General features: G+C 32.1%; 2 protein-coding genes across 5 annotated transcripts in view; one reads left to right on the plus strand and one right to left on the minus strand.

The window, feature by feature from the left end:
• Nucleotides 1-1728: 1728 nt before the first annotated feature.
• Nucleotides 1729-3701, minus strand: LOC149485877 (small ribosomal subunit protein uS8A). Its single transcript, XM_089699204.1, has 3 exons — nucleotides 3547-3701; nucleotides 3050-3347; nucleotides 1729-1843 (listed from the first exon to the last, which is right to left on the minus strand). The coding sequence occupies exons 2-3, from the start codon at nucleotides 3343-3345 to the stop codon at nucleotides 1750-1752; spliced, it is 390 nt and encodes a 129-aa protein (XP_089555330.1). The 5' UTR covers nucleotides 3346-3347; nucleotides 3547-3701; the 3' UTR covers nucleotides 1729-1749.
• A 600-nt stretch (nucleotides 3702-4301) lies between these two features.
• sdk (sidekick cell adhesion molecule) overlaps nucleotides 4302-27674 on the plus strand; it is a 38192-nt gene continuing 14819 nt past the window's right edge. For 2 of the 4 annotated variants that reach the window (XM_089699207.1, XM_089699209.1), the window contains exons 1-10: nucleotides 4302-4866; nucleotides 21859-21954; nucleotides 22048-22224; nucleotides 22575-22800; nucleotides 22894-23597; nucleotides 24520-24639; nucleotides 25154-25309; nucleotides 25385-25511; nucleotides 25938-26233; nucleotides 26454-26639. In XM_089699207.1, the coding sequence (XP_089555333.1) occupies nucleotides 4767-4866; nucleotides 21859-21954; nucleotides 22048-22224; nucleotides 22575-22800; nucleotides 22894-23597; nucleotides 24520-24639; nucleotides 25154-25309; nucleotides 25385-25511; nucleotides 25938-26233; nucleotides 26454-26639 (2188 nt within the window). In that variant the 5' untranslated portion in view covers nucleotides 4302-4766. Of the gene's footprint in view, nucleotides 4867-18609; nucleotides 18633-21858; nucleotides 21955-22047; nucleotides 22225-22574; nucleotides 22801-22893; nucleotides 23598-24519; nucleotides 24640-25153; nucleotides 25310-25384; nucleotides 25512-25937; nucleotides 26234-26453; nucleotides 26640-27674 lie in introns of those variants that run through there. The other 2 variants (XM_089699208.1, XM_089699210.1) reach the window with 2 other exon arrangements.

Consider the following 27674-nt stretch of genomic DNA (forward strand, 5'->3'; position numbering starts at 1 on the left):
ATTATTTTTCCAACACAAAATGCCTGACGTATTTACAAAACGTTTTTACACTTTTCAATATTTGGTTGCATGTCCTTTGGCAGTAATGAGGGTATACATCTCTTGGGCATTGAAGCAACTAATTTTGTACAAGTTGCATCACTAATTTGGTTCCATTCTTCGAAAATGCTTTGCAAAGTTAGTCGACGTTTGATGACCGCTTTGCCGCGACTTCTTTCTTTCTTGATTCCATAAGTTTTCGGTCGGATTTAAATCCGGACTGTAGGGGGGCCAATCCAAAACAGTTACAGATTGGTTCCTTAACAAGCATTTCACTACTTTTGCTGTGTGCTTAGGATCATTATCGTGTTGAAAAGTCCAAACAAAATGTAAATTCTCCTCTGCATAGGGCAGCATGGATTGCTCAAAAATATGCTTGTACTGGAATTTATCCATGTTGCCTTCTGTCTTTTTGACAGGTCCAACACCAAGTCCAGAAAAACAGCGCCACTCATTGATATTTCCACCCCCATGTATGACTACTACTTATTAGTGTATCTTGGATCCATTTCCTTATTGAGATGGCGTCTTACATATTGTTTTCTGACAGAATTAATCATATTAATCTTAGTTTTGTGCAAAAACAGCACATGTTTCCATTCTCGTTCAGTCCAGTGTTCGTATTTTGTAGCAAAGTCAAATCTTGCCTTCACATTTTGTTTTTTCAAAAGTGGTACTTTCCGAGATACTCTTTTGTGCAAGTTTTTCTCACACAGTCTCCGTCTAATTGTCGTTGCAGACACTTCCTTCAAGCCTGCTGCACCATACAACTCTGAACTGTATCAGTTTCGACCCTTTAAATGGATCTTTTTTAGCCAACTACACCATTTTTGAATCTTTCGGCCGAGTAGTTTCACTTGGTTTTGCTTTTCTGAGTACGTTTTCGGTCGTGTGGAACATCTTGCCATGTTTTATAGCATTTATAACCATATTATTGGAACATTTTAACTATCATGGAAGTTAAAAATAATTTTTCTTGTGGACGAGTCGCAACTCTTGTTTTTAACCATAATAATTGATATTAAAACAATTAAACGTATGAATTTTAATTTTAAAAGTTAAAAATACTCAAAAAAATTATGGACTGTCAACGATTTATGAAATTACGCGGCGAAACGAAGAAAAGCACAATGTTGTTTCTTTTTATTTATGAAAAATTATAACTCATTTCTTGTTGTCTTTAATTAAGTGGCCAGCTACACGTACGTAAACAAAGTTTGTGTTACATTCCCACAGAGAGCAAGTGTCGAAACTAACAAGGAATATAACTATTTTTTGTCCCTCATTTTAAAGAACATATTGTCTTGTATGGTTTAATAAAAATAATACTAGATTAAATACATTTTTCAGATAATTGTAGTTCCTAATGTAAATCTTTTGTGGTTAATTAGGGGGTGTCTTTAATTATGTGACCACCACTGTATGTCTTTAAAACTATGCAATGCAATTATATGCAGCTTTATAATATGAGGAAGCGCTTGACCACAATCTCTCTGGGGCTCACTGATAGAATTAGAGTATTCTGGTAAATATACTAAAGGGTTGTATAATACAGAGAAAGCAAACTACTGAACTTCAATCTACTATGCAAAGTAATGATATCAAATCTTATTCTATAATATTATACTATATAAAAATACTGATAAAATAATGATGCTTCAAGTATAATAGTCAAATAAAACACAAAAATACATTTTTACGTGTATTAGATTAGAAAAAGAAACCTAATATTTTTCCTCCAAGATGTTTTCGTCTTGCTTCTTCGTGGTCCATGATACCTCCACTAGTGGTGAGTACAAGGTATCTGAAAATTATAAGATGTTTTTATAATTATGATTTTTAATTAAACAACCAGGTTTGCACCAGCCTTTTGAAACATTGACAGGGACAGATAATACATTGAAGACTTTCTTTTTAACATAATACAAATATATGATGTTCAACAAAACCAGAGTACAGTTAACCGCCAATTAACCGAATCGCCAATTTTCCAAATTGGTCCTAAGCATATTTGAAAAAAAAAACAAGTAATTTTTGTGTTGCTTTGTTGTTCCAAGCATGGACAATAAAGCAAAACCACTAGACACTTCATATTGCGCTTTTTAAGTTAATTTTATGTGTAACACTTTGTTTTTCTTTATTTCAAGCCTATGTGATATGTCTGGTTATCTGATTAACCAACTCAACCCTGGTCTAAATTAATTCGGATAATCGGTATTCTACTGTATAATCTCAATCTTCTAAACAAATGTTTTTTGACCACTTTAAGATTTCTACTATCTTTAGAAATTTTAAAATTGACTATTATTTTAAGATAATTTCATTTAAAATTAGTGTCCACAACAATTGAAACAATGTTAGCTATATAAGCAACATCACCTTCAGCTACTGCGTTATAATTTTGCACAACATATCAAATCACTAACAAGGATTGTAAGTGATTCGCGGTAGTCGTGCGTATGCTCTTATTGACAAAAATAATAACATACAGACAAAAGTGTAATGCAACAAAATAAAATAATCAGAAGACAGAAGTATTATTCAATACAATTTGTCACAAAATTGTGCACAACAACCATTTAATAAATAATAAATATAAATATCTATAATATATTTAGTTACTATATAATACATTTAGTGAACTTGGACAAGATCCAGTTCACTAGATATTAAACATATAATTAGTCCATTAAGACAAATAATTATCCACTATGATTTTAGGTTATTATAAAAACTTAAAAAGTATGCATAAAAATGTACATCTACTTTAGTATTTTGTGTATTACTTAGAAATATTGTTTTAAAATATTATAATTTATAATTCAGCATTAAAGAGCAATGTAATACTACTTCATATTATAATAATAAATAATATGTATTATTATAACATTTCTGTGATACATATCATAGGTGTATCAAAAATATTTGATGTGCTTCTATATAATATATTCACAGAATACTAACATTAAGTGATAATTAAAAATTAGGTACTGTTCAAGATAATACATACCCAAACTGTCGAGAGGGCAATAAGTTAGTCCACCTTTCAATATCATTGATAGGTACATCAAATCGGGGTGAAATAACTCCACATTTATTTAATCTGCCTGTTAGGTTGACGACGATTTTTCCAGCTCTGTGGTCATCTACAATCTCGAATTCGCCGATGTAACCATGCTTCATCATCACAGTGAGAAACTTCACAATAACTTTGGAGCAGGGCCGAATGAGAACTTGTCTTTTGCCTCGTTTTTCGGCATTGTGGATTGATTTTAAAGCATCACTTAATACGTTCATACGCACCATGGCTGAAAAATTAGAGAAAAGAGTTTTAGCCAGTACCAAACCTTTACATGTATAACCTCGTAAGCCGCACAGTCAAGCAATAATACACAAGTTAAAACTTTCACAAGTAGCGAAAATAATGTTTGCACAACATCTAGCACTAAATGCATTCACTAATATCGTATATATAATTTCATTTTATTTCAAATAAACAATGATTACCTAGGATTTAAAACCCGCCTCAACTTTTCGTAATGACAGGCTAGTTGAAAAGAAATAATTTTTTTTTTGCAGTAAGTCACTGTCATTTGTCAAATGTCATTAAGCCGAATCTTGATGCCATTGGTTGCTCACATTAAGGTATTGTTTCATTACGCATAATCTTTAAACCACCAAAGTTGCCTTATAATTTTAATCATTTTATTATTCACGTGACTATTCAGAGACTTTATAAAAATTTATTATAATTATATTTTCAACACTCTTATTAAATTAGTACTAGCATTAATTACCTACATATATGAGACTTTTAATTTAAAAATAACTAATTGCATTTATTTCTTGTTGTAGCAAATCGTTCATTGTGAATGATTGTGAACTTATAATTTTAAATTCATATACATACCTTGAATATGATATTTTTAGTTTGTGGTTAAATGCTTTATAAATTTATATCTAATATTAAAAAAATATGTGAGCCATTACCGGACGCGTTGCAGTTAATATTACAATACATATATAGATTTACAATATTTTTTTCTGTAATTTTTTTACAAAAAGAAACTACTGATACTAATTATGGTCAATAATTTTCCTCTAAATATATTATATAATATATCTACTGCTATTTCTATTAAAAGTAAAATGAAATGTGCCTATACATTATGAATGAATGAAAATCTTTGTAGAGGAACGGTACTTTTCTGTCAAAGTGAGAACGAATTTGAACTGTGTACGAACTAGGTACACTACACGGAGTGAGAGCACAGTACAAAAATGTTATGTCGTTGGTGCAACACTGGGAACGCTCAACGCACTAGTCGAGCGTCCTTCAAATGAAAGATTGTGAAATGAAGTTTTAAAAACTTTCGAACTTTTAGCAAAAGTTTTTTAAGTATTTTAAAAACAAGTGAGCGTGTTTTAACCTAAAGATTATTTATAAATCCGTTACAAAATGATGAAAATACTTTAATTTTATTAGTTTCTTACTTTATAGGGCATAATATAAAGTTGAGTGAACTTTAGTACCTTGCTGGCTAATGGTATAGTTTAATCCCACAGGTACTAACGTATCCTTATTGTTGTGGTGAATGTAGAACCTAGCAACGCATTGTAATATGTGGTGGTGTAGAGAAAACTTAGTGTTTCATAAAAAAGTTTGTTGTTTTACGATAAACAAAAGTTGTGTTCATCGAGCTGCTACAAAATAAAGGTCTTGTGTTATGGAAGAACTAGAGCGGTGGAAAAAAATGTCACTGAAAACAGGAATGTTTTTAATGTTTGCCTGCTTGATAAAAATAACTTCATCAGCCGACAGTCTAGGTAAGTTATTAAAAATAAAGATGTTTATAGTTGCTATAATTAAGGTGAGTCATATGTAAGATCTCAAGGTTAAAAAAAATATCTTGAATTATTTGAATAGAAAAGGTATTGCTTACAAAATATATTTTTTATAAACATTACAATATATCTATAAACTTACAAAGTTAGAGAAATGAAACAACTTTAACCTTATATTTATGTTTATGTGTACAATATATATTTAAATGGATTGTAAAGCAAAAACCAAACAATGTTCATAAAATATAAAAATTAAAATTAAATAGTAATATCTAAGAATTTTAAGTTCACTAGATGCATAAAGATGGTAAGCCTTGTAATTTTTAAATAGATGCGCTGTGACCAAACTGGTGTTAAAATTCATGTTATGATGAATCAAATTGCTTCTTTTAGGAGAAGAAAGAATATTTGGGTTTTGAGTTTATCCCTAACATGCGTTAAGATAGACATTTCAAAATTTAAGTTGTGAACATACTGGGTGATTTTATCCTTCTTTTAAGAAGTAAGAACGTTTAATACAACGATTTTAGTTAAATATATTTTTGTTAACATTTAAAATATTATTAATATTTTAAACGTTTTTAAAATATGAAATTGATAACTTTTAAATATTATATATTTGGAAGTAACAACGAACTTGGAATTTATTTGCTACATTTACTTACAACTTTACTCATCTGTACAAGTAGAAAGAACGAATCGTCAAGTTGTTGAATGTAACATTCAACGTCTTGACTGAACGCCATTTAGCATGCTCATTGTTTTGGATAAGGGGGTAGGTAAGGTTAGGTTTGTTGCTTTTTTTTATTTTTAACTAGGTTCGAGTATATAGAATTAGGAGCTTTGCGGGGTCCCGTCGGCTCGCAACCGACTGCTTGTGGACGTTATGAAAAAACGTAAATACGAGCTAGTAATTCAACAAAATGCCGCGTTATATCTGCTCCCTACAAAGGGAGCCTATGTTACAATCCGCTTATTAACTGGACATTTAGTGACGCTTAAAGCAATGTTCGGCCTGGTCATTCAATTGAATGTCGCCATATAATGAATGCGCGCGCTTGTCATTCAAGCAAATAGCAGATTCAACCAGATAATGGTGACATATATACAGGTACATATAATATAAACCTAGGATGGAATATTTAATATCATCCTTACAAAACTACTCACTACACAGGTATATATGACTTTTTCAATAATAACTTGTTTGAAAAACTTATAACATAATATGATCCTTTTTAGATTTTTCAGTTTAAAGAACTGCTACAAAAGAACGATATATAAAACAAAGTCGTAATGTGTATGTCTGCCTGTCTGTTCGTGATAAACACAAAAACATAGTCACCGATTGTAATTCTATATTCACCAATGTTATAGCATGGATCTTTAGGAAGGTTTTAGCATATAATTTGTTAAGTTTTGGACAAAGCGGGCGAAGCGGCGGCCGGAAGGCTAGTATAAAATACAGACAACCGCATTCTAAGAAACGTAATGAGATCTTATGTAAAACTAAGTGACCTCATTATACATATATTTATATATCACTAGCGGTCCACCCCGGCTTCGCCCGTGGTACATGTTTACGTTTTCTCTACATAAAAACCATCCTCGTACTTCAAGGAATATAATAAAAAAAGAATTATCGAAATCGGTTCAGCCGTTCTCGAGTTATGCGCTTACCAACACATTTTGCGATTCATTTTTATATATAAGAAGATAAGAAGAAGATTGAGTTGACTTAGTGTTAATAAGCACCAGAAAAAGTCTTTTATTGTTTGAAATTGATGTCTTTGTGAGGCGAAATCTTGCAATATGTTTTGTTTTATTCCTCTTTGCTATATCAAAATTACTTAAATACAATAACTATGATAACCATAGAAATCGAAATAACAAGACACATGATAACATATCGAATGCCATGTGAATATTATGAATGCTTTTTTTACGGGATTTTTTTGCACGCTTTCCGCAGCTCTTCAAGCCGCCGCGCTTATGTAATGTTTTGTTTAAAAACGTATTTTGTTCCCCAGAGCACTTGAAGAAACGATAGAATCTTTTGGGTATAAGAACCGTAGCTAACGACAGGTACCTTTACTTTAGTTTGAGCTGAACACAACTCAATCATAATACGTAATGAACTTAGCTAACTTAAAGTGGTGTTAAAATATTCAATGACTATTAACGTCAGAACTCAGACTGCGACAATTTGCTCATGCAAGTGAGTAACATGCAACATTCATTTCTAAGTACACATAATCTTAGAAGCATTTTAAATAATCATGATAATGTATATCGTATATTTAACAGAAATAACTTTATTGAAAAGCGTTAAAAATATTCTTAACATTTATATTCGAATATTAATTATAATTAAATGATATAAAATGTATTATGTTGATGTTTTAAGTAACCTCCCAGGTTTCAACCACAAAACAAAGGATGCTTAGTAACAACTAAAAACTATACCAAACGAAACAAGTAGGTAAAGCTAGACCGCAGAAAAGGAAAACTATGACAGATATCCCTTACAAAAGGATCTCAAAGCTTGAAATTATGACGGGTGTATGGGCGTCAGAAAGGAATTCTAAAAGGCACTTAGCCATACAGTTGTATTGCTAGCAATTAGCATTGATAATGATCGAACCTTCGACTTTACTGTAATGAATACATAAATCATACACTTTACTGAAATTATTTCAATAAATAAATAAATACTTAATGTTCTTTCGCTTTCCTTCAAACAGCACCTAATAAACCGTAAAATGAATGGCATCAATAATAATAAATATAAACTGGTCAAGTAAGCACGTATAAAGATATTATCACGGCTACGTTTACGTGAAATAGCCATACAAACATTTTTAAAGTACATGCTCTTTTTCCCAGAGGTGGGAATTACGGCCTAGCGGAACTGAGTAAAGTATAATAATATTATGTGGCGGGTTAACTTATTACATTCATGTTGTTTTAACTTAAGTACCTACGTAGCGCCAGACCTGTTTAATGGGGACATAGGGAACAAAAAGCCACTTCGCGCATCTATGCAACATTCCAGACAGATCAGGTTCGCTTCGCACATTTATTAGGAACCAGAAAATTGTAAAATTGTATCTTAAAACTGTACTTTATTCTGCTCGTTTCATAGGGCAACATATCGATACAACATAGTAATGTGTAATATGAGACATTATGACGGAATAACTCTTTGAACGCTGAAGGACATGAGTAGGTACCTAGCCGTCTAACAAAAATGCATTCAGGAGCACGAACGCAAAAGTGCCGCGGGTACACATCAATGCATTTTCTTGCTTAACATGTTGTATATGTAATGAATGAGAATTTTTATATACTTACGCCTTTTTATAGTTTAGAATTAACTATTCGCAGAAAAATGGATAACTATTCGATAGCCTTATATAATATACATAATGTATTCTACGATTTACTCGTAACTCGTTAATTTTTTTTTTTTTTTAAATGTACATATAGACGATTGCAACTGCTTCTGCATAATAAGATATCTAAATCATGATAAAAAAATTACAAATGATTATGAAAAATGCAGTCAATCGTATCTTCTATTCAATAAAAAAGTGCATCAATACCTGGTGGTTGTCGCTTCGAAAGTAAAATTTCTATGAAAATCGATGCCAACCATCTCCGAAATTATTCTTATTTTCTTAAATGTACCTAGTATACATGGTATCATTTTATATAGAAAAAGAAAAAATAAAATTAATCTATGTTTTATTTTTTTCTCAACATTTAAGGGCTTGGTCTAGTAGTGCAAACAAATGCATCCTGTCATCCTATATGTAAATAATACAAATGTACTAAGGGAAAGTTGCTCCACTTAATTGTTAAAAATTAAATCATTCGTATGCATAATTTAATATTCGTAATAAGTACCAAAAATGACAATTTGAAACAATTTTCGTGAAAATTACACCGGGTGATTTTTTTTTATCAGTACACAAAATTTGCGAATACTTTCTATTGATATCTTCAACTTCATGTTTATATAACTAATCAACTTTTACAAATAAATTTGGACGAAATATAAAAAAAAATAACCTTTCCATACAAAATGCATAACTCTATACATTTTTTTCGACCTAAGTTTCTTAGTGAAAGTTGTTCAGAAACGGATAAACAAATTTTGTCTATAATAAAAAAATGTAATGTTTGTGTTAAAAAATTATAAAATAGAAAAATACGCAAATGAAAATAAAAGATATTTATTTCTGACTAGCTTCCGCCCGCGACTCCGTCCGCGCGGATGTCGGTCTTCGCGTCTTCTACAGATTTATTATATTATGTATAATATATAGATTTATATTGATAAACCTAATAAATCTTTTGCTAGCATTCTGATGCTTTATCGGTTGCACTGGATTTATTTTTTTTTTCAATCGCTTGAATGATATAGGATATGGGTCCTTGATGGGCATCGAATGCTGAAGTCTCGAATCAATCAATTCTGACAGTAGGCAATTTATGTAAAATCTTGATAATGGTCCATCATTTTATTTTGCCTAAACGTTACATAATTTTTTATATATTCTATTTTTAACAAATGATTCACTCCAGTCCAAACAGCAAATAAGCAGACTTCTGCTTCTGCAACTAAACGTTGCAGAAGCAGAAGTCTGCTTATTTGTATTTCAAAAGTGTTATTTTTTGCATTGTATTTCAAATATTATTTTTTTTATTTTTAACCGCATCTTCCGCATTCATGTCTTTTGCCGGAATTAGACATTTAACTTCTACTAGTCCTATTTTCCCTTTTTGATATGGGAGTGTATAAAGTAAATTTTTTAGATATTTCTCGTTATACTTTTAAAAAGTTATTATTGTCATTTTGCTCATTAGGTAAAGTAATTTCGATATCAGTTTTAAGTTTTTTGATACCTGCAAGAATAACGTCATAATCGCCTGCACATACTTAACGATTACACCCTGTATACAATCCACCATCCACATTCATAATGTTTTCCTGTCCTCCTCTCCTTTACGCTGTTCACCGATACATTTTAAATGAGTAAATCTGCTACATGCTGCATCTGAAGGATGTTTCATTGTGATCAGCAAATTTTCACCACTGTTGTCGATTATTTGTTTTTCATTTTTAATCAGCAATTGGGAATCATCAGTTTTGTTTATTGCAGATTGGTGATGTATCCTAGCAATACGTCGAAAAGGGAAAGCATTAACGAATTATCGTTTTCGTCCTCTTTTTTTATTCTTCGCGTCTCTGTTACTTGTGTTTGTTTAGTTCTCAACACCCACTGAATTTTCTATGTTATTGTGATCTTCCATTACATCTGAGTTTTGATGACGTGATGATAATCCATTCGTTTTAATATTGGTACTTAGAGTTGGTGGACTAAACTAGAAATGGCGGACTAAATTTGTCAGCGCGTCTGTAAGATCAGAATATAAAACCAACATCCTGTATTCAAGTTACAAAATTAATAATCAAACAACATGCCGCTACGTTGAAAATGACTAGAAGAAAAAATTAAAACACCTCGGCATATAATTTTGGAGTAAACAAATCATTTTCCCCGTATGGGGATTTCCCCGGATGAACTTGGGAAGTTCAAGTTCTCAATACAAGTTTATATTATATTTCGTATTTCTCAAACGAAAAATAAACCTTTTTGGACTTCAAAAAAAATATATATTATAAGAAAATTTATGAGCTTACTTTAGTTTTAAACAAATATACATCCCTTTACTGGCACCCCGTAAAATAAAGAAATTGTTGCCAATCACCTTTGCAATCTATTTGGTTTCATTAACTTTATGTTCGAAAATAATTTTTTTTCTAGTAGTTACACGCGTATTTTTTTCGTTTATTTTCCATATCGAAATCAAATATTTAAAAATACGAATATTTGCACAAAACTAAGATAAAAATAATCAATTAACAAAAATATTAAATTTAATGAAGTAGAGCAACTTTCACTTCGGCATGAAGGAAAATCGAGCGTAGAGCACACGTCAGAACGCTCCGGCCCAAGGAGCGCGACTAAAGAAATTCGCTAGGATTTTTCCTGATTATTTTAAATATTTTTTTAATATTTAAAGAATTATCAAAATTCAAAAAAAAATTTTTTTAAAGGATTAATACTCATTGGTCTTCAACCACCTCGAATAAATTAATGGAAAAAATAACTTTTAGCAGTATTTATCAATAGATTTTGTAAGGCAAAAAATGGGAAATTTAATGAATTTATAACGTTCTAATTAAGAAAATCATAAGTTTTTCGGCAATTGTATTCAGCAGTTTTTAATAACGACTATATAAGGATAATAATGCGCTGATCAGATTGTGTAAATTGTAATCGGTTGCAACGTAGTGAGTGCACAAACTTAGCTCGAAATGTCTTTGGGGGAAAGAGACTTATCTTGAAGGCCTGATTAAGGTAACATAAAGTAACTTTATAAATGTGAAAAAATTCACGCGCATTGCGTATATAACACTAATTGATAAACAAGAAAAAAAAATTCAGTTTATCATTTCATTAGCCGGGAAAAAATTGTCAAATAACTTGTTGAAAACGCAATTTTGCTAGACTGCAGCCTTAAGGCGTGGAATTTATTTGCATAGAGTAGATACTGAAAAACAGCATTATGTTTTAACAGTATATTACTGGTAGTATAATTAAAGTGCTCTCTAAAGTGCATTTTTAGAGCAACAAGCCAGCGGCGACCGCGAGCGGTGGTAAACATCGTTCATAAAGGTTCCAGTCTCAACTCGGTACAAATTCAGTAGCGCTCAGAAGCAGCTGCCAGAGCTCTCTTGTATGGGGGGTTATTAATATTAAAACGTGTGTGCCGCCCGAGTAAATACGGGCAATGAGGTATCGCAGTACGCTAAGGTTCAATGCCTCTCTCTCCCTTGCTCTACTTATGTATTGAAATTGTTTTATCGCCATTTACTTGTAAAATAGATAATTGAGAAATGATAACACTTAACCCCTGTTTACGGAAATGCTCAAACAATAGTTTTAAAGTCTTTTTAAGAGTAATTGAAGTATAATTTATTTTTAAAATATTTATTACCATTAATAAGTATGCAGACAATTCAACTTTGATTCCGTTTTATTACCATAAAATAAATCGGGCCTCTAAATTCAAACTTGCGGTTCCGCGGACCAGTAAACCTACCCAATTTGCAACCCTTTTTTATTATTCAAGGTGAAATGGCGCAGAGACCACCTCATAGAATTCGCATGGACGAGGGTTGTGTCAATATAAAATGAATATAGACATCTAAATTACTTAACTTTACACTATTTGGAATTTGTCTTGCTTTTTATTTCGGGGTTACCTACGTCACTATAATCATATAATGATATAATAATTTACTATAACCACGTTATTCTAGTACAACGTGACCAATGGAATAAGTGAGTTGTACTAACTAACTGGCTGTTATAAATATGTACTTTATTTCTCCACCCGCAACAAAGCAAACATAATTCACCATAAAATTTATTTGAGAAGGAATGAAGGGCACGTGTTGCTAATTTTCACTTTACGGGAACCGTGAGTTCATACCGTTTGCAACGTTTCTGACTGGGTGATTAATCAATAGCAAACAAATTGTAATAAGCTTAATGAAGTCTTGCTTAATTTATGGAATTAATCATTCACTTTATGTTTCTAAGGGCCGATTTTTCAATGCTTGGATAAAACTTATCCGTCCAATAAAGTATTACACGATAATATTAAAATGTCACGTAAACTGTCAAATACGGGCAATTAGAATACGTTTTTAAAATGGTAGTTAGTTTTATACATTATTCGACGAATAAGTTTTATCCAAGCATTGAAAAATCGGCCCTAAGTAGCCGATGTTACATATAATTCATTTAAATAATTAGTATTTATTGTTTGCAAATCTTAAGGAACCTGTTCTTTATGAACCTAATAATAGACTACAGGCCCATGTTGAAAAAATTATGGGTCATTTGACCCACCACCTGACCTATATAGAATGATATAAGAGCATAAAATAATAAGATTCAGCACTATGGCGTCACTCGTAAGCTGTCCACCTGAGTGCAGATGAGAATTCGAAAGTTCAGGTAGAGATTTTCTCCCCTTGTCTCCATGATTTTTGTACGGCGTTGCGGAATAATGGCTTAAAAGCAGTATAGAAATAGTATGACACAGATGCCGTACAAAAATTGTGGTCCACAAAGTCGGAATTTATTTTTATTTTTCGACAGTTGCCGGGGTAAATTTGGTCATTTGATTTTGTACGGCATCTGTGTCATGCTATTTCTATACTACTTTTAATCAATTATTCCGCAACGCCGTACAAAAATCATGGAGACAAGGGGAGAAAATCTCTACCTGAACCTTCGAATTCTCATCTGCACTCAGGTGGACAGCTTACAAGTGACGTCATAGTGCTGAATCTTATTATTTTATGCTCTTATATCGTTCTAGATAGGTCACCTGGTGGGTCAAATGACCCATAATTTTTTCAACACGGGCCTGTAGTCTATAAAATTATTTTTTGAGAATTCCCAAAATATTGATTAATCTTTCATTTAAAAAATGTTACCAAATTACCTCAAAATTATAATAGAAGGAAGGGAGAGGTTCATATATGATATATTTGCTTAAAATAGAAAATTATAAATATGGCTATGAGCAAAACAATTTGCTATTTTATACTGTGACGTTATACTTGATCATTAATTGGAGGTGGTAAGTAACTAAGTATTTTATTTTATTATTAGCATTAAAGTATTCATGCACCATCTACATCAAAGTATACGTGCCGTTTCAAGTGTGCTTATTATTTACCTTGAGAGTAAAGAACTTAAAACACGCCAATGGTTAATGCATGCAGTAATATTTTAAAGCAAAATTGAATTAAGATAATTAAAGAAGCTAAGTAGCTGGGTAGTAACATGTTCACATTAGAAATTCATATCCATCAAGTAAATGACATTACGTTTATTACTATAGGTAGATACTCGAGCCTTGGGTATAAATTACGTCGTCGTATGTATATCTTCTTCTTATATATAAAATTCTCGTGTCACAATGTTAGTCTGCATACTCCTCCGAAACGGGTGGACCGATTCTCATGAAATTTTCTGTGCATATCGGGTAAGTCTGAGAATCGGCCAACATCTATTTTTCATATGTACCACGGGCGAAGCCGGGGCGGGCCGCTAGTTTTTATGTAATAATTACTAATAACCATATTATGTTATTAATATATACAGTATATGTAATGAAATAAATTTGTTACAAGTTCTTCGCCTATGAACTTCATAACATTTTATAAAAAAAAATCATACATAATATTACTGCTAAATTTTATAACATATCAATACTTCCATAAAAAGCACATGTTTTCGGATTAGTATTGTTTTATTATATCAAATATGTACTTAACTAAAAATATAACGCTCATTATTATTCGGAAATTAACAACCCATTTAATATACAGTATGACATACCCAAATACCCAATATCCATTACCCATACTAAGCGTTATCATGCGGTGTTTGTGTGCATAGGATTTTGAAAGAATATTAAACTTACTTAAATTGAGCCTGACGAGGTTGAAACAACTGACACGAATAATAGGATCGATTAATTTCTATTTTTACTCTCAAACGTGGCACGGTTCAGAGGGTTGGTTGGCCTATGCAAAGTGTGGCTTATGATCCACAAAGAAAGTCGAGGAGTGACAATTCTGGATTTCTGGAGTCGGCATACAGAAATGCTTTCTATCAGAATAGGTACATAATATTCTACAATAGACGAAAATTTATAGTCTACTTATTTATATTTATTCTTTCTAGGTTTCGCACTAATTTAAACATATATCATTAAACACGGAAAATATAATTTAAGTCAATAGTTGTGTAGTCAATACTTAGCGATTCAAGTACTAACATAATATCATCTTACCTTCATACATGAGTAAGCTTAATGATGTTATAGGTACGACATTAACAGGTTGTTTGAATTGCTTTTTAAAAGTTTTATGTTATTAGTACTAATAAAAAGTGCAATCCGTCGTCTACGTTCACATATTAGTTAAAATCTCTCCGATTTCCTTCCAGTTTTTCCTGTCCTTGATTTAAGAAAAACTTATCTGAGCGAAATTAATAAGGTCCAAGGTAGGCTGTAAACGAGATAAACTTATTAAGACTTTATTAACATTTTCTGTACCATTACCACAGTATTGCGCTTCCCAGAAACAGAAGAAGAACAGTTATGTATAATGGAGTTAATACGAAACAAAGGCGTCATGAATCAAAAATTGTTAAAGACTCAGAAATTTTCCTTTCAAAAATTAAGGATATTAAGCCTATATAGGTACTACAAGACGATAACTTCATACATTTCCTAGTCTTTATAAGACATGTCTGTCTACCTTGTATAATAAAAACTAGAAAGTACCTTACATAGCCTAAGTTACTTGGCGAGTGACCGTTGGGCGTTGGGTTAAATTGTAACGGGATGATTCATGAACGTACATATTTTGTAATTGCAATAAATCCTTTAGGCTTTAACGGTATCCTGAGGATTTATTTAATGCTTAGGATGAAGTTTTGGTTGCTTTTATTTTTTTTATATACTTAATGTGTTCGGTTGCTATATATTCACTTGATTAATGTTGAGAATGTTGTTACTTATTATTAAAATAGAAAAATCTTAGGCCACGTATCGGCTTACCATCAGGCGAGATCGTGGCCAAGCGCTTCCCTATCATATAATAAAAAATAAAAAATCTATAGAAAGTCGGTCTGTTTTGTGACCTTCCTTAAAAGCATTAAAACATTAATATAACATTGAAACGTACCGTCTAAAGGCTAATATCTCACAATTACGAATGAAAATTCAAAAAAGTCTCCTTAAAACATAACGTATAATATTTATCTGCTGCAATTATAATATCTTCTCATCGGTAAACCACTATCTGGCTGACCTTTTAATTTTACCGAACCAACGAGCTGAATTTACTTTTGCAACATTGCAGTTTCAGCAAAGCCGCTATCGCAAATCTGTGTTTTAATTGTGGTTAAATACTACATATGGATAACGTCAAACTTATAATCACCTATTTATGCGGGTAATTAAATTTTGTGTATGTCATTACACTCAAATGATTTTACTCTTTGAGCTAACAATAAAAAAGTATTGTATCGCTTGGGACGTCCAAATGAATGACTTGTAAGGTTTCCATTCTACATGCGAACAAAGCATGCGATGACGAAAGGTTTCTCTGGTCAATACAGCAAGAGTACGCGGCGGGTGTGGTAGGTCGAATTACACTAGCGACCGGCGTAACTGGCCACTAGCGAGCCACAAGTTGCAACCGGCTTATTAGAGTACAAAATATACAAAACTCAGAAGACAATACAAGCGGAAGCAACGGGAGCGGTTCTCATCGTTTGTTGACCAAACCATGTTATCCAATATTCTCTGTATACAACGCATTCAATTATTCCCCAATTTATTGTTTCCTGACTCTACTCATAAAATGTAAGTCATTATAAAATCATTTCACATGGCTATTTATCATCATTCATCATCACTAGCTTCTGATTACTTTCCTTCATTTCTTACAAACTATACACGATACATGATTGAAATTCCGATATAGTTTAAGAATTCGTCGAATAAAAAATGGCCTTCTGTGGCTCTCTATTAGTATGTTAGTGGTCTTATAGCAGCGGCGTTACGTGCCATTGGTGTGAGTCACGTAACGGAAACGCTCCTTTACTTCGAAATAGTTGCCTCAATGCATTTTACATATTGAGATGTTTGGTTTTAAGTAATTACCTTATATGTTTGATCAATGTGCCCAAAAACAAATGATCGCATTTGTTTTCAATCTAAAAACAAGCTACATGTACAGCTTTATAGCTCAAAGTTGCATGTTTAATTAACTTTAAGCAAAAAGTAAACGTAAACAAATTTTATTAAACATCTGCGTTCTACTGTTTTATAATCAAACTTCGTGGAACAATTCTCCTTTAAGCCTTAACTGAAACAAAATTAGGCCGCTTGTTCATACCAAGGAAACGTAACTTACGAAATATGAGTTCATTTATTTAACTGAACAAAGTCGACGTTAGCTATTTATTGAGATTGTTGATTTTCCTAAATGATAAAATACCTATATAGATATAAGATCAACATTTAACGAGGATGTCTGATTGAATCTTGGACAATGGAGACGTAAATACTTAAAGTTTGCGAAACAGTTGAAATATTGGCATTTAGCCAAAACTGGCATTTTAGTTCTGTTCTAGACTTTGAGATGCTTTTGTAAACGTGTAAATAACTTAAATATCTATGGTATGCTAATTTGTCAATCTCATATCTACTTTACATACTTATTTTGCTTATTTTATAATGTTTAATCATTTTTAAATTAAAGCCACTACATAATACATATTAAGGGGGCGCATAAAGCAAAATAACCAATCTTCTATTAGATGATACGTGTAATATGCAAGACCAAATCTAAAAAATAAAATATATATCAAACTAGATGATATGTTCAACGATTCTGTTTAATCAAAAACATAAAATATTAAAATTTACTCGATAAAAAAAAATCACCAAGTTAGCTCTAATTTTCACACTTTTACGTTTTCTACTTGACATGGTAATACTTATTATGATTTTTTTTTCATAAACAATTATATTAAAACATTTGCAAGATATTTGTCAGAGCATTTTGTGTAATTACTTTTAGTTTTGGTTTTATCTGCGATAAACCACTTTTGGCGCTCTTTTTTTCTCTAGATAAACGTTTGGTTTTGTCACGATACCCTTAAGAAAAATCTAGTAAAATAAGGAAATTAAGAATTCCCCTAAGCATTCGAAAAAATTACTTTTGGATATAAAAAAAGATGTACGTACATAGTTACTGATACTCGTATATTGTAATTTGTATGAATTTTATTTTATTTTATTTATTATTATCATCTCGGCCTTCAACAAATTTATTTTGATCTTCGGCTAATATCTCTGAACGTGAACGGTATTAGGTATTATAATTTTTACATAGTAGATACCATAGACTATATACTTATTACAGTAGATACCTAACTATGTGTTCGCAAATAGGGCTCCTATTTAATTCATCTAAGCGTGACGATGACAAACAAAATTCGTCGTTAGACGCATTATCCATGAAGATGACAGATGTGAATCCAAATATAAATTTTCCACGAAAATAAATGAATGTTGACCCGGTTAGAAGATTGTCTCTCTTTTAACCCCTGCTCATAAAGTTATAACAATCGCATTAGTTAAATGCAAAATAAATATAAAAAATAGTATTTCACAAACTCGTACGAGTTATTCCACCTTAAGTTATTAAACGTTAGATTGTTCAGACAAAGCGATTTAAGTGTAGCGATAACTACGTTAACTTAAATACTATGAACACACGTAAACACGCGATTCGAGTAAACTGAGTTTTTAATAGTAAAGCTTTTTATGGAGCTTAGTTGTGTGGTGTAGAGTTATTTTCAGACGATTCTCGCTTTTATATGGCATTTAGTACTTAAAGTGCCTACTGAGTACTTTAATTTACTACCTCGGATAATTAAGTACGTTGTATTGGTAAACGTGAAACCAAACTCGTATTTCACTATTCTATGCTCATGAGTCATGACTATTTGATGATGATCTTCTGAAAAAGTGACTGAGTTTGATATAAGATATCGTTTATTGATTTCTATGTACATATCTTTAGACAGCAAATCTCTATCATACGATACCCCTAAATAAATTATTTTCAATATTCCTGATTCTACGAAGTATCGATAAATGCTGCGTAAAAACTTAGGTTGCTCACCTCCATATACATTAAATATTTTTTATCAATAGTAAATTTATTTGCATTATTTTCTTTATTTTTATATTACAGATTGCGACGGAAATCAGATATAGCAGATTTAAATTCCTAAATTTGCATAGGAATATGCGGATTCAGACGAAGATATAAAACGAACAGGTTCATTCGTTTTTATAAAATTAAGATATAACACAAGCAATTCTTGTGTTCCTATCAAAATTCTCTTTTTTTTTTAATCGGTGGCCTTATTATCCGTGGGTATAACGGTATTTTCAGAATGTTTGTTTCAAATATCCAAGGATTTAACAACAGTTCAAATATTTACTAGGAAACTAGGTTATTCAAAAAGTACCTACATATTCAGCTGCAGCGTAACGTTCCTCGTCATATCTTATCACTTATTATCAATGTTGATTACAAGTACTCATCGTCACCCTATTAACGCCCAAGAGCACAATAGCTTGATTCATGGTATTTATATTGCGTGAAACATGGGATAAAACTATCTGCCGTGTCTGCCCTTGGTCTAGTTAAAATACACAAATTGTATACTCTATCTGCATTAATCTAAACATTAACTTTGTTTTAAAACTATTTTTGAACAACTATGAATTAATGTAAATATTTAATTAGATTAACTATAACGTAACCGCTTCACATCCGAGGTATTGTTTCAATATTTTTTTTCGTTATCACCACACTCGATAGCTATGTTCCGCTCTTAGAAAGGGAAGTAAAGGCTTCGTATGTGTGGATAAACGGCACTAATAAGTATTCTTCCTGAGCTCCTTCCCTCTTAATATAATAAAAATTCATGCCTATATACATTATACAACATTAGACGTGGATCCTGAATAATTTGCTGTTAGAAATAAAAACAATATCAGATTTACTTTATTTTTGCTGAATTTCGCATTATGTGTATATTAATAATTACATTATCTTATTTATATTAATCCAAAATATTGTTCAATTATAATAAAGCATTAACAATAATTAAAATCTCCTATTTTTAGTTTGTGGATTCTTGATTCATAAACAGTCTTACTTGTTTGTTTTTATCTGGGCCAGCTTTAATGCAGTCAATCAATAGAACATCTAAACAAATGCCGCTTCCCGGACATTACAATATAATCTTTTTATTTGAATCAGGAAACATTAGCCAGAACATGGAATGTTGTATAATATCCACCGTAAAATCATTAATTAGTGTTACACTGTTTCGTGGTTCTTTACATATTTGTAACTTTCTACATTAATATTAAGTAACTTTCTAAACGTAATAATAAACTATATCTTCATGAACGTTAGTTATTTACCTCTTACTCTCATTTTTATTTAAATTACTCCATCGTTTTGCTGTTGCCTATTCAAATATCAGTAACATGTATTATCATCATTCATTTGATATATTGGGTAAGTTAAATTGTGTTTGGATAAATATGACATTGCACGAATACTGAACAAGCTATTGTCTTAACCCGCAATATATCCTGCATAGAATTTCATCCAAAACAATATAATTTATATATAAAACAACTACATATTATGTATTAATATAGAGTTATGTTATGATATGTTAATTCTATCCGAAGATCCAAATAGATATACCTACTGACTACTGTAATATCTCCCTCACATAGCATTTAGGATCATAAAAAACGCGTTCAAATTTTATCCTTTTTAACTTCCGACTAAAACCAATATGGGCCTGATATATAAATCTTATCTAGTATAGTATTATATATCTGTGGTTATATATTTTTATGTAACTAAAATTTATATCGGAAGAAAAAAGGATCCCACCTTCAAACCCATTCAAATCTCTATACCTAATATGTTACGATCATTGCTAAGAACGTGTGAAATTATTAGTTCCGTATCGATGTTAAGGGAACTGCTATCAATATGGCTTTACGCAATGTTAACACGGAAACAAATGTGCTTTTTACTCGTTTCTTTGTTTTGGTTAATAATACCGTCAATTGCGCTAATAAACGAAACTTGGTTCGTAGGTGGAAGTTTGAAAATAACCCTTCAGTGAAAACTTAAAAAATGTTCTAGGATTTGTTAATTACAAAAACACTAAACAGCTTTCTATAATAATATCGTTGTAAATAAGGCTCAAAACTGCAATTATACATTCAAATATCGGTCTGTCGTGATCATGTCGTGATGCTAATAAATTCGGTCAATGAGCTGTGTTTCACAGCCACTTAAGCGATCAACTTCTTAATATACGGCGCGACGCTGCATTGCTCTTTAGCTGTGTCAACAAAACCTCTTAACGAATGTTAGAAATTGAATCATATAAGACTTATAGAGCATTAATAGTTTGAACAATCTCTCCCATAGTCATCTTTACACGTTCACAATAATATGCCAGTTGATGACGCAAGTTGCGTTGCGACATTCTTTTATTAGTCGGAAGCATTGGTCGGAATCTAAAATTGATTTGGATGTAAAAACAAAAGTGGCAGATGTGACTAACGCGTAACGTACGCACCGAATATTGCTAATTAGCAATTATCATTATAATATTTTCGAATTGCCTCTAGTTGTATAATGTGTGTAAATTTTAGAAAAAATTAAACGTGAAGTAGGTATCTAATAAAATAATCAGTTATAAATTTAATTTTATACCTGATTTTTATAATGAAAGAAAAGCCTACATTTTGCCTTGATTTAATTAATTAATTAAATCAAGTGCGTATTAAAACACACGTAGTGAAGGCACGTGAACGGTTCCTAAAATCCGTAGTATAAGTGAAACAGATAGTTATTATATTTATTTGATTTGTATTGTGTTCTACACAAAGTCATAGTACAATGAATATAGCTATAATATTTGCAGCCGATCCCCTTCATTTGCTACGGTCACTCAACTTAGTCCACTATAGATCACACTATCTAATTACGTCTACTTGTAATAATTGAATAATTCCAATTTTCATCATATTAGCAATCATCGAAGAAAAACTGGACATTAAACATTTTATAAATCTAGCGAGTTACACAGACAGTACTCTAAGAATTCCCACTTTCGGGCTTATTTCGTAATAAAATAAATCTTATAATAAAATCTTATAATAGAATTTTTGTTGTTTCAGCACAAATGCAACCACCACGGTTTACAATGCAACCATCATCTTCAAATAGCATAGTTCGAGAAAGCACAACAAAGATATTACAGTGTTCCGCAATAGGTAAGGATTGAAACAAAATTAACAAAGAATTTACTCCGGTGCAAAGCAATTCTATTCGAACTTTTACATATTTCGTATTAAACTTATTTTTAGGTATTCCTCAACCGATGTACAGGTGGCTTAAAAATGGTGTGCCACTAGGCGACTATTCTTCTGAACTTTTTTATAAAATTCAAAATACACAAAGACAAGATGCTGGAGCCTATCAGTGTATAGCAAAGAATGATGTTGGTGCGATATTTAGTGAAAAAAATAATATTGTTGTCGCATGTGAGTACTCTTTTATATCATACATATCTATCAATTATAATTATATTTTTTATTTATGTATTTATTTATCAGCTAACAGCTTAACGTAAAGTCTATAAAAATTATAATCTGAATAATGTATATTATGAAGATTTCGAAGATCATAAATAATATCACACTAATTTTCTAATAATCTACGCAAAATAATATGTAAAATTACATTTCATTTTTATATAATCCTCGCCCACATATCATTCTGTTCAAATATGTACATTATATTTTAAAATGAATTTCATTCAAGTTCTCATTATAGACCCGTACCCGACCGGGTTCTTTAATGAGATATGGTTTTAAAACATTTTACGTTGCAGATATGGGAGTTTTTGAAAATTCCGTTGAAACACTAGTGACTGTTGAATCTGGAAAAGCTGCTATACTAAACCTTCCACCCATTGCATCGGAGCCACCTCCATCTGTTATATGGCAAGATGAAAACGGCGTCAATGGTGTATTGCGATACGATCAGAAATATGTTATCACTGATAAACACCAGCTTGTAATTTTGTGTGCATCGCAAGATGATCAAAGAGCATATCGGTAATGAGGAGCCAAATCTATATTATTTTTTGCAATTTTTGTATGTTGTTGACAGTTATAATTACAATGTCTGATATCTTTGCTTTTCGACAGAGCACGAGCGATCAATACTCAATTAGGTAAAGTAGAAAATAGTCCATATATCCAATTAAATGTCTTCGGGGACGACAATAGAGAAATTGCCCCAGAAATTATTATAAAACCGCAAGACACGAAGATAATTAAAGGTCAAGAGTACACAAACCTTTACTGCATAGCAAACGCACGACCACTTCATGAACTCGAAACGTTATGGTTCAAAGACGGCATATTGATCGACCTAGCTGGAGTCACCTACGATTTAAATGACCAATGGAATAGAACATTAAGTCTCATATCGGCCAATTTAAAACACACCGGGGAATATATGTGTCAAGCCAGATTAAAGACGGGGGGCTTCGCCACTGTGACTGCTTCTGCAAGTGTTACGGTATTCGAGAAGCCTGTCATGTTAACTAATCTTAAATCCGAAACGTATGGCGAATACGGAAGTACGATTGTATTGGAGTGTAATGTTCAGGGCATTCCTCTACCGGGTATTACATGGTATAAAGACGCTAGGAAAATTGCGAGTGTTGGGGCTGATGCCGGAGAGCCAGATAACGCTGATGTAGATGACGGTGGCGGGAGATATCGCGTCGAAGTAGACAGGTCCCTTCTTATAAGCGATCTAAAAATGGAAGACATGGGAATATATCAATGTATCGCAAATAACGAAGCTGGAGAATCTTCTATTTATACTTGGCTTAGAATCAAAAGTAAGTTTATCTAAATAGTATTACTTAGGCTATAATAATAATTTTTCATCGAATATTATTAATGACTACTGTAATACAGCGATGGATATTACCCGAACTCGTCGCAGTCACATGAAGTTAATAAGAATGAGGACATCTGATAAAAAAGCAAAAACTTTTAAATTTGACGCTGGCAGTAAGCTCTTTGTTGGTGGTTCCCTGCACATTTATAGATTTTAGATTTTTTGTTCACAGTGTGTTTGCTTTTAAGAGTTTAATTTTTCACCGACACCGATGTAGATGCATTATCAAGGTTATTTATATTATTATATCAGCGACATATCAATTATGAGCCTTAAATAAATCCATTAAATAGCATGATTCAATTTCGTTCTTTTCGCATGAATTTTATTTAATTGAAATCGAAGTTTATATCTCGCGACAGCTATTATCATTTTTCTTTGCATACTTAATCATATCATGAGCATTGTTCTCATTTGGAGAAAGCCAATAATGTCATTTTCACTAGGAAAAAAAAGATTTATATTCAGTACTCGTACTACGGAATACTTTCATATAATTACCATTGAACCATTATTCATTTTAATTTAAATGCATAAAGATTTTCCTATATATCACAGCTGCGTTAATTCTGTTTTAATTATATCTACATATTTCGTTGGTTTTATTGTTAGTGCATGCAGTTTTCGTACATAATATACTTAAATTTTTTATCTTGACACCTAATCGCTGTGTGAGAACTAACCCAATAGTTTTGCGATTTAAACGTAATAATATGAAGTGATGATGCGGATTAAGATGAAATCAATGCGTCTCCAATAAATTAGTAACTTTTTAAATCGCAAATCAATATAGATATAAAGAAGTGTTCTCATAGTGTACAAATGTAGCGCTCGTACTAACTGTACTGTGTGGCTTGTAGCCTCTCCGCCAATAATGCAAAGTGCGCCGACCAATCTTACCGTTTTGGATGGCAAGGACGCTACGATCACCTGCCGAGCCGTGGGGGCTCCTACACCAAACGTCACTTGGTACTTCAATGGTAAGCTAACTAATTACAATATTTCATGTATATCATTCCATACCCATAGTTGTCAAATCGTTAATCATCACACGCAAAAATGTTGCGTACATTCATTATTTATAGGTTCATTAATTGTTATTGTATAACAATTGGCTAAAACATGTGATAATTGTTAATGACTGTTAACTAGAAATTGCATTCTTATTCATGACTTCACTTGATACTAGCTTAGTCATACCATCCCGCTCACGTCAACACATCTCACACGAAAGGTAATAATTTTAAGTGGAATAGATAGTGTGCTATTGTACATTTTGTAGCGGTAGTAAGATTTGTCACAGCTTGATTTTGTAGTTTCATTTAGATTTAAGCGTTTCTCATTAATATGTGTACATATGATTTATACGTGACAATGTATTAATTGCACTATCTAGACATACTACTTAAAACTAGGTGGCGTAGAATAAATAAGACTTGGGACGTACCATATGCAGTTATAATTTTAATGATGTAAACTTTGACCCAATTTCAGATTCCCTACTTATAAATTTGTCTGGACGGTTGCAAGCATTGGAGGAAGGTGACTTGTTAATTACAAGTACAACCACGGCGGATACTGGGAAATATACTTGCAATCGTGCTAATGAAGCCGGCAATGTTTCGGGAGAAGCCTACCTCACCGTGCTTGGTAAACATTCGCTGTTATATCTTTGAAAATGTGTATTGGCTAATGCATCACTTATAACCTTTATGTATTTTGCAGTAAGGACTCAAATAATAGCCCCACCGGTAGATACTCGTGTTCTACTTGGACACACGGCAACGTTACAGTGTAAAGTATCAAATGATCCAAACGTCAAGTATAACATCGATTGGTTTCACAACAATCAGTGAGTATAATTTAAAAGGATTTTTTATTGAGAACATTTTATAAGGAGATTTTTGTTGATGAGCTAAGATGCCAATTGAAACAAAAAATTAACGTGGTATCGTTAGTTGTTAAAGATAACGATACCAAAAGTGCTATTGTTTATCAACGTACCCCACCCCAATGTAACCATTAAGTACTTTTATGTATTTTAGAATCTAGATATAATGCTGTGATAAAGCCATTAGCTACTTCAGATATCGGATTTTAAATAAAACACATTATTATCTTTTATTTATTTATTTAGCAATTGTTTGTTCTTAGAAATCAGTTATAATATGTCATAATATCATTCAGTAGTTAATATGTCTTTCGGTACTTTGTATCATCCAATAATATCGATTAAGGCATTGAAACCCCCTTCATTTTATCACTTAAAACATTACAGACCAATGACAGCTGGCTCTCGGGTATGGGTTTCGGGAGATGGTGCACTACAAGTGCAAGCGGTTCGCGCTAGTGACGCGGGCGAGTACAAGTGTATAGTGACGTCACCGGGCGGCAATCACACGCGGCGCGCGGTACTGTCCGTCATTGAACTGCCCTTTTCACCCACCAATGTGAGGGCTGAGAGACTAGATGCGACCCCGCAGCGAGCTGTCAACGTTTCTTGGACGCCCGGTTTTGATGGCAATTCGCCTGTACAGAAATATATCGTACAGCGACGTGTTGTTCCTGAATTTGGTGAGTACAGGATAAAAAAGGAGCTGTGTGCCGAGCACACGTGTCAGAAGTGAAACTTCTTTGGCAAGATTCAAAGATGCTATAATCGTCGCCATATTCCATGACGTGACGTATTGCTATGATGTGACCTTAAAATTTTACACTCAACGAAGCTAAAGAAGTTTCACTTCAAAAATATTATGTTTGTAAGAAAACCGTCTTATTTTGGTTTTATTTATAGGTCCAACGCCTGACCCTTTAATGAATTGGGTCACAGAGCCTATGAATGTATCAGCAAATCAACGTTGGGTGCTCTTAACAAGCTTGAAGGCGGCTACGTCATACCAGTTTAGAGTATCGGCAGTAAATACCGTGGGAGAAGGACCTCCTTCAGACCCCACTGATGTCTTGACATTACCGCAAGAAGGTATGCTTTTATTAGGATTAACTTTTACAGAGCAATTGTGTGTTATTTTATATACAGATATACATATGTATCATGAACTCAATTAATACATAGTCTTAGATTACAAAATAAAAGACAGATGGAGCGTTGCCGAACTAAACCGAATAATTTATCGTCATTTCCATAAAGCTATGTGTGCTGTCATTTCGCCGTTGCACTGTACGTACACGGTGCTTCTGTGTGGGTGTTATGTTACCAGATATTGAAAACTTTCCCAAAATTTTCCCCGACTACGGAAGAAAGAGGGTTATGTTTTTCGAGTGTAGGTATGTATGTACCTATAATATTTCTTTGACACGCCCTGCAGTATAAACTGTTGGATCGATTTTGAGTTGTGACTTATGAGGTGTCATTGCAATCATCTGAATTATGAAGGTAGCTGTGGTGCGTAGACAGAGTCTCTGTCTACGCTGTGGTGGTAGTGACGTAGGCTACATAAATTATTAGCAGTCATGTTTTAATTTTTATTTTAATATAAATTCGGGTTTTTGATATTATTTTATAATATTGTAAAAATTATTTTATCACCTATCTACTAAAGTTATACATGGACAAAATAATTTTATTCAATTTTTATTAAATAAATTACATTAAATTTATTAAATAAATTACATTAAAAAAAGTTTTTATTTTTCAAAACATATGAATGCGAATAGCGGTAGTTTTTAGTCGAGAATGCGGGATATTTTATTTTCATCATATCCATCATGTGTTCACATGAATTAAATCGCAAGCGAAAACGACGCTTTTTATAAAAGTAACTAACAAAAAAATGTATAATGCTTTTTAAAATAATCTAATAATGACCATGAACTTTTATTGCACTATACAAATAATCACATTTACGATCGAAAAATCCAACAGCACTACCCCGAATATCTTTTAACCATTTTACCCCTAAAAATGGCAAATTCATTTTCAAAATACTGGCAGCATACGTTGAAGTTTTGAATTCCTTCGTATTTGTAAAATTATTATTTGTATACAAAATTAAAT

This window comes from Colias philodice, chromosome 9, assembly GCF_061535455.1.
Source record: "Colias philodice isolate Cphi_HAF_F1 chromosome 9, ilColPhil1 Martin Lab GWU primary, whole genome shotgun sequence".
NCBI classification, from domain to species: Eukaryota; Metazoa; Arthropoda; class Insecta; order Lepidoptera; family Pieridae; genus Colias; species Colias philodice.